This window comes from Parasteatoda tepidariorum, chromosome 1, assembly GCF_043381705.1.
Source record: "Parasteatoda tepidariorum isolate YZ-2023 chromosome 1, CAS_Ptep_4.0, whole genome shotgun sequence".
Taxonomy (NCBI): domain Eukaryota; kingdom Metazoa; phylum Arthropoda; class Arachnida; order Araneae; family Theridiidae; genus Parasteatoda; species Parasteatoda tepidariorum.
Window position 1 is genome coordinate 106,414,327 of NC_092204.1, and position 12,370 is coordinate 106,426,696.

The window sequence follows — 12,370 nt, forward strand, 5'->3', positions numbered from 1 at the left end:
TTGATCATTATTTCGATAATTATTTTACACTCGTTAAAGTAAACATATGCATTTTCATATTTTAACAGGATTCATGTGGTCTTTGAAAACGTAAGAGCATCAATATTGTAAAAGTTACATTTAACTTTAAAATTAAAATTTTGAGACCAGATACTTTGAGTTAATAAAATTAAATATTTTATCTTTTAAGTTTACATGCCCCCATTTCAGTATCTTAATGATCTTACGAGCTCTGTTTAAAAAGAGGGTATCGTATCAGATATATATGTTACCGGCAAAGTACGAAATCCGGTATTCTGTAGAATGCCTAAAATTAGCCGGCAAATTATGAAATGATTTATATTTCACACATTTCCTAGGCATTCTATAGAATGAATGCCAAATGAGAAACCAGCAAAGTATAAAATGCATCTCCGATTCGTCAAAATGTAATTCAAAAATGACAATTAGGTTATTTTCTTATTTTTTATATGAGAATTTTGTTTCCCTTAATAAGAAAGGCATAAATTATGTTTTGCACAACTTTTTATTTTTTTTACACATTTTGAATAAATGTTTTTTAATGGCACTCTCAGTATTTTTTCAGAATGACATTTTTATTTTTAAGAAATGCATGTTACTGTGAATGACCGAAATCTGGAGGATGACGACTTTGACCGGTGCATGTCAACAATCACATAGTCGCTTTGGCGAAATAGTTTTTGCATCCGATTTGATATTAATTTATTCGTGGATATAATTACATTTATTCGATATTTTAATACTTACTGACGAAGAAACATCAGTGTAGGATATACCGGGCAAATGTATACCGGACAGTGACACTTAACTAGACCTATTATATATTTCGGACATTTACCAAAGGTCTAGTCATACTAGGTCTAGTTAAGTGCCACTGCCCGGTATATCCTACACTGATGTTTTTTAAGGTCAAGTGCCACTGCCCGGTATACCATACACTGATATTTTTTTAATTTCAAGTACCATTGCCCGGTATTTATTTGCCCGATACTCCAAACACTGATGTTTCTTCTAATCTATCGTGATCGTTAGTAAGTATTAAAATATTGAATAAACGTAATTACCGTCATGTGGGTCTACTTTGTGCAGGATTTCGCAGTTTTTGAACTTTGACATGTAAAAAAACTATGTTAATTCAAATTTTAGTAAAATTTATCAATATTATATTCATAACTGGACTCAAACGAGTGAATTTGATCAATATTGGCATTATTTGCGTGTAATATTTACAAATAATAAGTCAAAACATACTTTGTGCAGCGATAGGAATTCAGTTTAATAATCATGTTTTTAGTAAAATATTGATATAAAATTGTTAAAAAAGTTAATCGTTGACATTTTTAATAACAAAAACATTAATATATGTAAAGATATTATTTCGATAATAATTTTCAGCTTTAAAATACCATTTTTTATAAAGAAATTTTTCTTAAAAAGAATGTTTATTTCAAAACATTTGAGTTTAAACAAAAGGAAACCATATACATTTTTGAACATTGAAATGGATGAAATTTAAAAAATAATAATTATTACATATTCATTAACATTTATAATATTGATAAATTTGAACATAACATGCTTGAATGAACATGATAGAACTTGCTCTTCAGTTTCTGTCAAAATCACCTAATGTCCTATAAAATATATTTTTATGTGTTGAATCGTTTGATTAATTCATTAGAAAAATCTTAGTAGAAGAAAAATAATAGTTTACCAGCACTTTTCACGTGCACTTGTGAATTTTATTAGAGATAGTATTTCTGTGGATTTTGTATTTCCGAGAAGCTTCTGCAATCGATATACCACCAGCAACTGCTTGCAAACATTGTTGCAGCTTTTCTAAAGTGTAATCGCGATAATTTCTCGCTCCAAGTATTTTTTTTATTACGTCTGACAATTTTTCTGTCGAAAAAAAAAACGAATGAAACTTTGCTCAAAGTAGTCCCACAGTGCATTTTTTTTCGTTATTAATTTTCAAATTTTTTTAACCCTAGCATGATATAATTGTTTATTAATATATAAATAAAAAATTTTGCACTTACGACAATTGTTTTATCAACGTCTTGCATTTCACAGCTAAAGTTTCCAAGCACACTTTTCGACGTCCGACGTTCTCGGAAAGTTGTTGACATTGGATAAACAAAACACACTCTGAGATTGTTTTAAATTCGAAATTTTTTTTGTAGTATTAGAGGAGACTTCTATCTTCAAATTCCACACATTTTTAACGTGAAAAAAACATAATACTGAATAGCAGCACTTGAAAAGTGCCAAAATCGAATTTGCACAAAGTTGCCCCCGCTGCACAAAGTAGCCCCACATGACGGTATATCCCCGATTAAATTAATATCAAATCGGATGTAATAAATATTTCGGACATTCACCAAAGCGACTATGTGATTGTCAACATTCACCGGTGAAAGTCATTAACCACCGATTTCGGTCATTCTCAGTATCATGCACATTATTTACATAATGACCTCATCAGTGTGTCTTTTTCATGCTTTGCCTAAATAGCATTTGTCATTCTATAGAATGCCTAGAATTTTATACAATGCCTAGGAAAAGTATGTAATACCTCTCATATTTCATATTTTGCCTAAAAACATCCGGCATTGTATAGAATGCCTAGGCATTCTATACAATGCCAGCGTTTCATACTTTGCCGGTAACATACATAAGAAAGCAAAAATAATCATAGTAGCAGTATTTGGTGGTAAATGTAGCTTATCGTAATTGAAGAATATGCTGTGCGACATTTTATGGTGAATTTGTGAACTTAAGTTTCAGAATGTATCGAAACATGAGGATGCTATTTGCTAATCATCTTTATCCAAAGAAAACCTTGTAACCTAAGTATTTAGCAGAATGAAGCGATTTTTTAAACAATGAATCATACAATATGCAACATATTATTTCAATATCTTATTCTTAAACATAACATATTTCTGTGTTTTTAAAATACTACTAAACATTCAGCAATTCCTTGAGTTATAGAAAAAAGAAATATCGTACTTTGTGAATGTGCATTAGAATAACTATACAATATGCATTTTATTTTTCAAGCACTTTTTTTTCTTTCAAACTTTCTTGCCTAGAGCACTCGATTAAAGCTGTAAAACTGATTATCAATAAAATTTTGTATATAGCTATAATAAGTTATATATGTTAATTTGATTTTAGTATGAAATACTCGAATAAGTATAGCAAAAACAACATAATCTAAATAATATCAGATAAAAAGTTCATGTATTTAAATTCTAAAAACTTAGAAAATCATAAATAATTTATAAATCGATTCAAAGTTTTTTTTCAAAGGATATGAAATAAAATAAAAAATTCGCTTTTTGGACAGAAATTAGCTTAAAAATTGTCTATTGCCTAGAAACTTCGAGATATTTTCTATTAACTATTAATTAAACCTCTCCGAGCAATCACAGAGCATTATTTCAATTTTTTTTTACAGTCATAGCGTGGTTGCTTAGCAACCTAGTAAAATTAAGCATTCTTCTTTTGAATCAGTCAATGGGTTATCTTAAAATATTCATTTGCGCTGGCTACTTTTTTTGGCAGTTTTCTGGACTATCGCCAAATATATAAACCTTTATTACAACCCAATTTACGACCCAATTTTTTTAAAATTTTGTCTACCCCCCCCCCTAATTCAAGTGTCTGGATTCCAAATATGTAAAAAAAAATATATGTTTATTCAGAGAAAGTACGTTTTTGTGTCTGATTTCGTAACTTAATTAATAGNAGGTTCAGTACTACATCGAGGTCACCCCCCGGAACCATTAAGATTGACACTTAGTTCGTGAAAATCCGATCATTCGAGCGAAAGTTATTCAGGGTGGTGTCTTTTTTTTTGCGGACTGTACATATTAAAAACAGTAGAATTATCAAGCAGCAGGAAGAAAAAATTTGTTTTCTTTTTTTTTGTGTTCCTCGTTGCTATGGGATACCAGACTGGCAGCGTTGAGTTGTACTAGGCAGGTCACCACAGTACTCCCCCTCCAGTGCTAACGATACCTTATCCTTACAAATATTTCGGGTTGAAGCGCCCTCGACGTCCCGAGCGAGTTGTTGTCGTAGCATTTGCTAAGTCGGTCGTTGTGGTTTCAGATGATGTTGATGACGCATGTGTTACAGTGGCTTCAGGTTTCCAGATGAATGCCGGTTTAAGGCGGTCGATATTAACATTATCTTATTTTTCGTTTACTAAAATTTTGAATGTTTTTTCGTTTCGAGCTAGTACTTGATGTGGTCCTGAAAAGTTTGGTGCAAGTGAAGGCTTTGGAGCATCGCATCTGAGAAAAACATGAAATGAGTTTCTAAGTTCTCTGTGTACGAAGACAGTTTGTTTGCAATGAGCGCTGGTAGGAACTGGTCGTAATTTTGACATACAGTTTCTAAGTTGATGCACGAATGTAAAAGGGTCATTACAGTTAGGAGGATTGACTGAATGTACGAAATCTCCTGGCAAACGGAGAGCAGTACCATATACTAGTTCGGCCGAAGAGGCATTCAGAGCCTCTTTCAACGCTTATCGAAGACCTAGAAGTACGGTAGGTAACACCTCAGTCCACTGTATTGCAGTGTGGCATCGAATTGATTGTTTTAAAGATCGATGAAATCTCTCGACAATTCCATTGGAACTTGGATGGTAAGGACTGGTTCTTACTTTGTAAGTACCTAAATACTTAGCTAGCGACGTGAAGAGTTGGGATTCGAACTGACGCCCTTGGTCAGTAGAAATCTGTTCCGGAACTCCAAATCGAGAAATCCAATCCATTAGATGGCGGCAATGGTCCGACCAAGTCGAGATGCACGTGATTGAACCGAGATGATGGCAAATTAAAATTTTTAAGTGGACTGGTGGTGTGTCTGACAATTTTAGATTTCTGGCACTCCAAGCATGAATGTGTCCAGCTCGCTATGTCCTTTTGCATACTAGGCCACACAAAACGTTGTTGTATAAGTTTCCTTGAAGCCTTGATGCCAGGATGTGAAAGACGATGTAATTGACTAAAAACGGCATGCCGAAACCCAGGGAGAACATATGGTCGAGTTCTTGAATCCTGAACATCACAATAAAGTGATTTTCCAGGTGTTAGCTGCATAGGCTGCAAGTTGAGATTGCTGGTAGTTTTGTTTTTTCAAGAGGGTTTGTAGTTCTGTGTCCTGATATTGTTCATCCGCAAGGGCAGTAAAGTCAATTGGCGAAGAAATGGCTAATTCTTCGATACGAGACAAGGTGGCTGCTACGATATTTTTTGAACCCTCCACGTAACGGATATCTGTTGAAAATTGGCTTATGAAGTCTGGGCGTCTCATTTGACGAGGGGAGGCTTTATCCGAACGCTGTTGAAAAGCATAGGTTAATGGTTTGTGATCAGTGAAGATCATAAAAACGCGTCCTTCCAGCATATGTCGAAAATGCTTTACAGCTGCATAAATTCCTAATAATTCACGATCGTAAGTACTGTATCTGGTTTGGGCTGGTGAGAGTTTTTTAGAAAAATATGAAAGTGGTCACCATGTTTTTTGATCTTTCTGTTGTAAAACTGCTCCTATACCTGTTGTCGATGCGTCAACGTAGAGTCATAATGGTTTAGATGCTGAAGGATATTGCAAATTTGTTGCCGAAATTAAATCATTTTTAAATTTTTGGAACGCTTCGCGTGATTCTATGGTCCAGGTTATAACACGTTGGTCATTTTTCTTGCTTCCAACCAAAAAAGAATTTAGAGGTGCTTGTATGGTCGCGGCATGAGGTAGGAAACGTCGGTAAAAATTGAGCATGGCAAGAAATCTTCTTAAGTCCTTTACTGTAGATGGTTCGGGCATATCGCAGATAGCGGTGACTCTATCTGAAAGGGGTCGAACACCATCAGTAGAAATTTTATGGCCAAGAAAGGATACTTTTTGTTGGCCAAAAACGCATTTGGAAGGATTGAGACTGACTCCGTAACTCTGAAACCGTTCAAAAATATTTCTTAAATGGGATAAGTCTTCTTGTTCTGAGGAGGAGGCGATTAAGACGTCATCAAAATAAGGTACACAAAAGTCCAGGCCGATTAACTCCTGATTCATGAAGCGTTGGAACATTTGAGCGGCATTGCATAAGCCGAAAGTCATGATCGGAAACTCAAATAGTCCGAAAGGCGTTCTAACCGCTGTTTTTGGAATATCAGCTGGATTAATGGGCACTTGGTGGTACGCCCGCTCAAGATCAACAGTTGTAAAAATAGTTTTTCCCTCTAAGACTTGCATACAGTCTTGAATGTACGGGACTGGGTAACAATCAGGAATTGTAGCTGCATTTAGCCGGTGATAATCCCCGCACGGGTGCCAGTTACCATTTCGTTTCCGAACTAGATGGAGCAGACTGGCCCATGAACTTTTCGATGGACGGCAAATTCCCTGTTCCATCATGTATTGAAATTCATCTTTGGCGACTTTGAGCTTGTCTGAAGGTAAACGTCTTGGTTTAGAACCAATTGGAGGTCCGGTAGTTTCAATATAATGTAGTACATCGTGCTTGGGTTGTGAATTACCCATAACTGGAAGCGTGATAGTAGGAAACTCTCTGAGAAGTTGGTGTCATGAAGAAGTATCCGAAATCAGTTTAATGCTTAAATCTTGACTATTGCGAATTTCTCCCGGGTAAGATAAGTTCGTTGAAGAATCTGCTAAACGGCGATTTTTTAGGATCAACAAGCAAAGAAAATTTTTGCAAGAAGTCAGCGCCAATAATAGGACTTGAAACGGAGGCAATAATGAATGGCCACTGGAATTCGCGGCGCAATCCTAAGTCCACAGATATCAGGCGTTCACCAGAAGTTTGTAGAGGAGTTCCATTTGCTGCATAAAGTTGTAATTTGATTCGGCGCTTTTGCTCATGAAAATGTGGTGGAACGACAGAAACATCAGTCCCGGTGTCTACAAGAAACTTTAAACCCGAATTCTTATCAATGACAAAAAGGCGTGCAATATTCCGGCTGATATCGTTCACGGCTTTTAGCGACGGCCCGTCTCGTTTCCCTGGTTGTTTATAACGACACGGTCGGCGACATTTGTTTGCCTTGACTCCAAAATTGTGATGGTAAAAGCAAATACCCGGAGGAGGGCTTTCATAACGTTTCCTCGATGGGCTACGGCGTGCAAATCGACCACGTGACGGAGAGCGATGACGCCGAAAAGTATCAGCTTGAATGGCTACTAATTGAGAGACCTGTGTGGACAATTCGTTAATTTGAGCCTGTAACGCCACAATACCTTGATCAGAAGTCTGAACTGCATGTATTTGCGTTGGCATGACCAGCATGTGCATTTTATCAGCGATTTCTGACAGCTTCGTAAGAGGCTCACTACTGGCAGCTCAAATATCTTGCATGTTTGATGGGAGTCTATTCATCCATAATGTTTTAAGAATATTGTCCATTAGGTTACCGGCGGATAAGTCTGACATTTTAGACAACAATTGAGAAGGCCTCATATGACCCAGTGGCGTACGCAGAATTTTTTCAAGGGGGGGGGGGGTTCATTATTTTTAGAAAATACTAAAAGAAATTCGAGTATGTAATAAAGCACTATTATTTCCCTAATTTAGACAGCTAGACAATTTTGACTTTTTATTTAGACAACATTGTTTAGTTAAATTTTGTTTTTATTTTCCAAGTTTAAGAATATAATTTTTTTTATAATAAGAGGTAAAATATTTTATTTTTATTAAAAAGTAGGAATAAATCAAGCCAGAAAAAACTACTCATACTGTAACAGCTACCTAAATAAGAATCGTATAAATTTGAATATTCCATAGAAAACCAATGAATTTAACCAAAAAATAACTTACCAACAAATAAGGAATTAAACCAGTATGCAAACACGCTGAAAATTTATTGATTTATACAGTAATATCCAAGCGACGGGGTTTTTTTTGCAAGTTTGTTTAAAATGTCTTCTACAGCTGGGGTAAATTTTCTATGAATGCTTAAGAGCGCCAATCCATTCATTCTATTATTTCCCGTTGAGTTGCGTAAATAAGTCTTCAAACGGCGTAAAGTCGAAAAGGATCTTTCGTTTGCACTCGTTGAAACAGGTAGAACGACCAATATTTCTAGGAGTTTGAAAATGTTTGGTGTTATATCTTTATTGCACATTCCAAGAGCATCCGCCGCAGTTTTTGGAACACTACCTCCGTCTTCACTAATCCTTTTTAATCTTTTATACCAGAGTTTTAGTTCAGACTTAAGGCTTTCTTTACAGGTATCCAAATCTCCAGCGTAAAATTCCACTAATGCTTCAAAAGCCTTTATGTTTGAAGGTTGGCAAATGAAAGGATCGGCAGGTAGAAGACACTGAAATCCTTTCAAAATATCACGATGCGATACAAATCTTAAGTTTAATTGTGTTATAAAATTTTCTATAAATGGAATAAAAACACTAACTCTGAAATATGTTTCCGGTGTCGATGAGGGAAAATTATCGCGATTTTTCTGTCTTCCTGTTATTCTAGGGATTTGCATGGAAGTGGAAGATCCAATGCTTGTTAGCATAAGAGAAGAAGAGCTGAATATTTCAGAGAATGTTTCAGTGGCATTTTCACGCATTAATTTTAGATCTTTAATGACATCTTCTGCAAGACTCACTGCCTCTATCAAATCTATGCTTGTTTTTTGTAGGTATCTACAGAGATGGATTGTTATGGTGAAAACTTTGTAAATGCACAAAAGAGATATTACGAACTGGCAATTAGATACTGTGCACAGTAAAGAATTAGCCTGGGTAGCTGATTCCTTATCCTTCCATTCTGATATTTTTTGTAGTGTTTCGGCGATAGGCTCGAAAAGTTCCACCACAGCGGTTACTGAGTCGTATCTTTCCATCCAACGGGTTGCACATAGCTGTTTAATTTTCTCCCTCTTAGAGCTGGTTTCCATCTCCTCTATTGCTGAAGATAGGACATACTGTCTTTTTGGCGTATTTAAAAAGTCGTATAATGTTTTAATTGTCCCTAAGCAATTTCTAATGCCAGTTATTTCGCATGCATTTGATACAGCCAAATTGAGGCTATGAGCAGAGCAATGTACATAGAGTGCTGATGGGACAATACTTCTTACGTGGGCTTGTACACCATTAATTTTTCCACTCATTGATGCAGCACCATCGTACCCCTGTCCACGTAACTTTTTTATATCAACTTTCATAGACTGTAATTGGTCTAATATTGTTGTTGCTATTGCTTTTCCGGTTAAGTCATGCACCGGAATGAATTGCAAAAACTGTTCGGTGATGTTAAAATTTTCTTTATCGACATATCGAACGCATAACGATAATTGCTCTATACCTGCAATATCAGTTGTTTCATCTGCAAGAATGGAAAAGCAAGTTGCATCATTAATCTTGCTGACTAGTTTTTGCAGGATTAAAATATTGCAAACCTCAATAACTTCGTTCTGAAATCGAGGGCTGGTATACTGAGCATTTTTTCTGCTTGACTCTAAAATGTTCTTAAGAGTCGAATCGTTCTTACTCCGGAAACGAAGCAATGCCCGAAAATTTCCGTCGTTCTCTTCACCTGGTTGTTCAGCAATTATTCCCGAATCCTTATGTCCTCTTAGAGCGAGACCTTGATTTCCACAAAATAGGATGGTTTCAATGATTGGAGTAATGTTTTTTCTATTTTCTAATTTTCTTCTGCTTGCTGCACTGTCAACTTGTTCATCCACAGGTTTCATCTTTCCAAATAAAATATCGTTTAATGTCCCAGCAGTTTCGATCGATTTTTTGTGATAAAGACATTTCTCGTGTTCAGAAAATCGCTCTACAGCATTTTTCCAGTTGTCAAATTTTACATTGCACAGTTGGCCTAAAGGTTGCTTTCCAGAACCGGCACCACTTGGGGCGAAAAGTACACAAAATTTGCAAAAAGCACCACCCTTAACCTCTGAATATGCAAGCCATTTCCAGCGATAAAGCCATTTGTACTGAAATTTCAATTTTCTTTTTCCTTTTTCAGGAAAAACAAATGCTGGATTGGGTTCCCAAACATTTTTAAGTATATCCAGTTTTTTATCCTCGCATGTATTATCTTCTGAAAAAAGTCCAATGTCATATGGGTGGGAAGTAACACTTTGAGGGCCGCTTTCACATTCATCAGATTCTGTTACGCTAGAAACGTTTTCTTCAACGGAAGTATCACATTTCTGTTCAACAGAAAAACTTACATTGGTACTAGATGCTGTCACCTCACTAATTTCAGGTCGTGATTTTTTCTCAAAGTAATTAAAAATTGTTAAATTCTTGCGTTTTGGCATCCTAAAGATTCAAGAACAGCAAAAATATATACATATATATGGGCACAAAAATATCCGCTAAGCTACGATCTCAAAGTTTCGAGCTGGAATGAATAACTTCAACGAGCACAGTGTCTCCAAAACAAAACAGATTTAGAAACAAGCTCCGAAAGACAAGCGGCTGAGATAACTCTTAGTCTGACTAACTAACTCCACTGTACTCCTGTTCCCCCTTTCATATAATTTTTTTTACCGCATCTACATAATTCTCGAATTGTCTCAAAGACGACCGAACGTCTAGGATTCCAGACCTCGCGAATGCCAGTTAGTTTCGAAAACTATCGCGACTGGCAGGACAGAAAGGAACCATCGATCGGGGCTCGTCCGTAACAGTATCACGTGAATTTGATTTCAAAAGTACAACTCTATTATAGTAAATGTTTTTTCAGTATTCTGAGAAATACCGTGTGAAAAAAAAGTAGGCATAAGGCAAATAAAAATATATAGTCTTAAAAAATAATAGCCAGCATAATTTCTACAGAAATTTTTATTTCTGTCTGTATTATTTTGTAAGTTCACTTTGTCTGAGCTCAAGGGAAGGGTTTAAACCCTCCAGAATGTGCCAGAATGTGGCAAAAGACTTTAAATCAAAAGTAAAATCAAGCAGCAGAAAGAAAACATTAGTTTTCCCTTTTTTGCGTTCCTCGTTGCTATGGGATACCAGACTGGCAGCGTTGAGTTGTAGTAGCCAGGTCACCACAAACGATAACCCATAGTGGAATATCCTATAAAAGTCATCCTTTTGGATTTGGGATCTAGCTTTTCTTAAGTTGTCAGGAATTCTCATGTATGCATCACAACCAAAGACTTTGATAATATTCAAATCAGGTTGCTTACCATATTTCAGATCAAAAGGTAGATCTCCAACAGTTTGGTTTGGAATCCGATTCTTTAGGTAGGCAGCTGTTTGTACAGCATAACCTCAATAGGATTTAGAGAGCTTCGCTTCATATATTAGAGCTCGAGCCTTCTCTAAAAGATACCTGTTTGCTCTCTCAGCAACACCGTTCAAAGGAGGTGAATATGGCGGAGCAGGATCTATCATGACACCTCTTTTCTTGCAGTAGCGTGCTAATTCACCTAATACAAATTCCTTGGCATAATCACAACGGACTTTGTAAAGATCAAGATTCTGTTTTATGAACAATTAAAATACTTCAACAATATCACTTTTGTGCTTTAGGAGGTGAACTTCACAAAATCTTGAGCAATCGTCAATAATAGTAACAAAATACTTCTCTCCCTCCCTAGTGGATGGATCAATGGGACCACAAATATCAGTGTGAACCATACTCATAGGCATATGCTCTCTGCTTCTAGGGCACTTGCTCACTGGAGTGTTGGAATGTTTTGCTATACCACACTTTTCACAAAAACTTGGCAGTGATTCAGAAGCTGGCAAACCCATTTGTTTCAAGATTTTGTTAGAGGGATGCCCCAGGCGTCTGTGGCATAATTCCGCACTGTGATTTGCAACATATGTTGAAGCTTTAATAGGTTCAAATTGACTCACATATTGTCCTTTCTCATTAAGTCTGGCAAATTCAAACGTTTCACTGCTTTTCTCAATAACAGCTACATCATTCTTGAAAATCACACTGTAGCCAGCCAGCCTCTTGAATATTTTTAGCAGAAATCAATTGACCATTCAATTCAGGCACATATAATACATCTGTCAGAATTATTTTTCTACCATGTAAAGTTCCAGGTATAGTACCAATACCTTCTACTTTTAATACTTCAGTTTTAGAAGCACATGCAACAGTTCCAGAAAAAGGTTTAATTTCTTCAAACCACTCACCTTTATTACACATATGGGTAGATGCTCCAGAGTCCAGAATGAAATTATCAGCAGGCTCACCAACCATGAATGTTACTGCAGCTGATTCTTTGTAATCTGATTTAGGTTTAAATCTGCAATCCTTCTTGTAATGCCCTGGTCGCCCACAGCCAAAGCAAACTAATTTCCTTTTGCAGAACCTGGCAACATG

The 12,370-nt window shown here is 36.1% G+C and overlaps 1 protein-coding gene across 1 annotated transcript; it reads right to left on the reverse strand.

Moving 5' to 3' along the window:
• Window positions 1-7,919: 7,919 nt before the first annotated feature.
• On the reverse strand, window positions 7,920-11,787 carry LOC122272561 (52 kDa repressor of the inhibitor of the protein kinase-like). Its single transcript, XM_043056391.2, has 3 exons — window positions 11,572-11,787; window positions 11,363-11,511; window positions 7,920-10,341 (listed from the first exon to the last, which is right to left on the reverse strand). The coding sequence occupies exons 1-3, from the start codon at window positions 11,785-11,787 to the stop codon at window positions 7,920-7,922; spliced, it is 2,787 nt and encodes a 928-aa protein (XP_042912325.2).
• Between the last annotated feature and the right edge of the window lie 583 nt (window positions 11,788-12,370).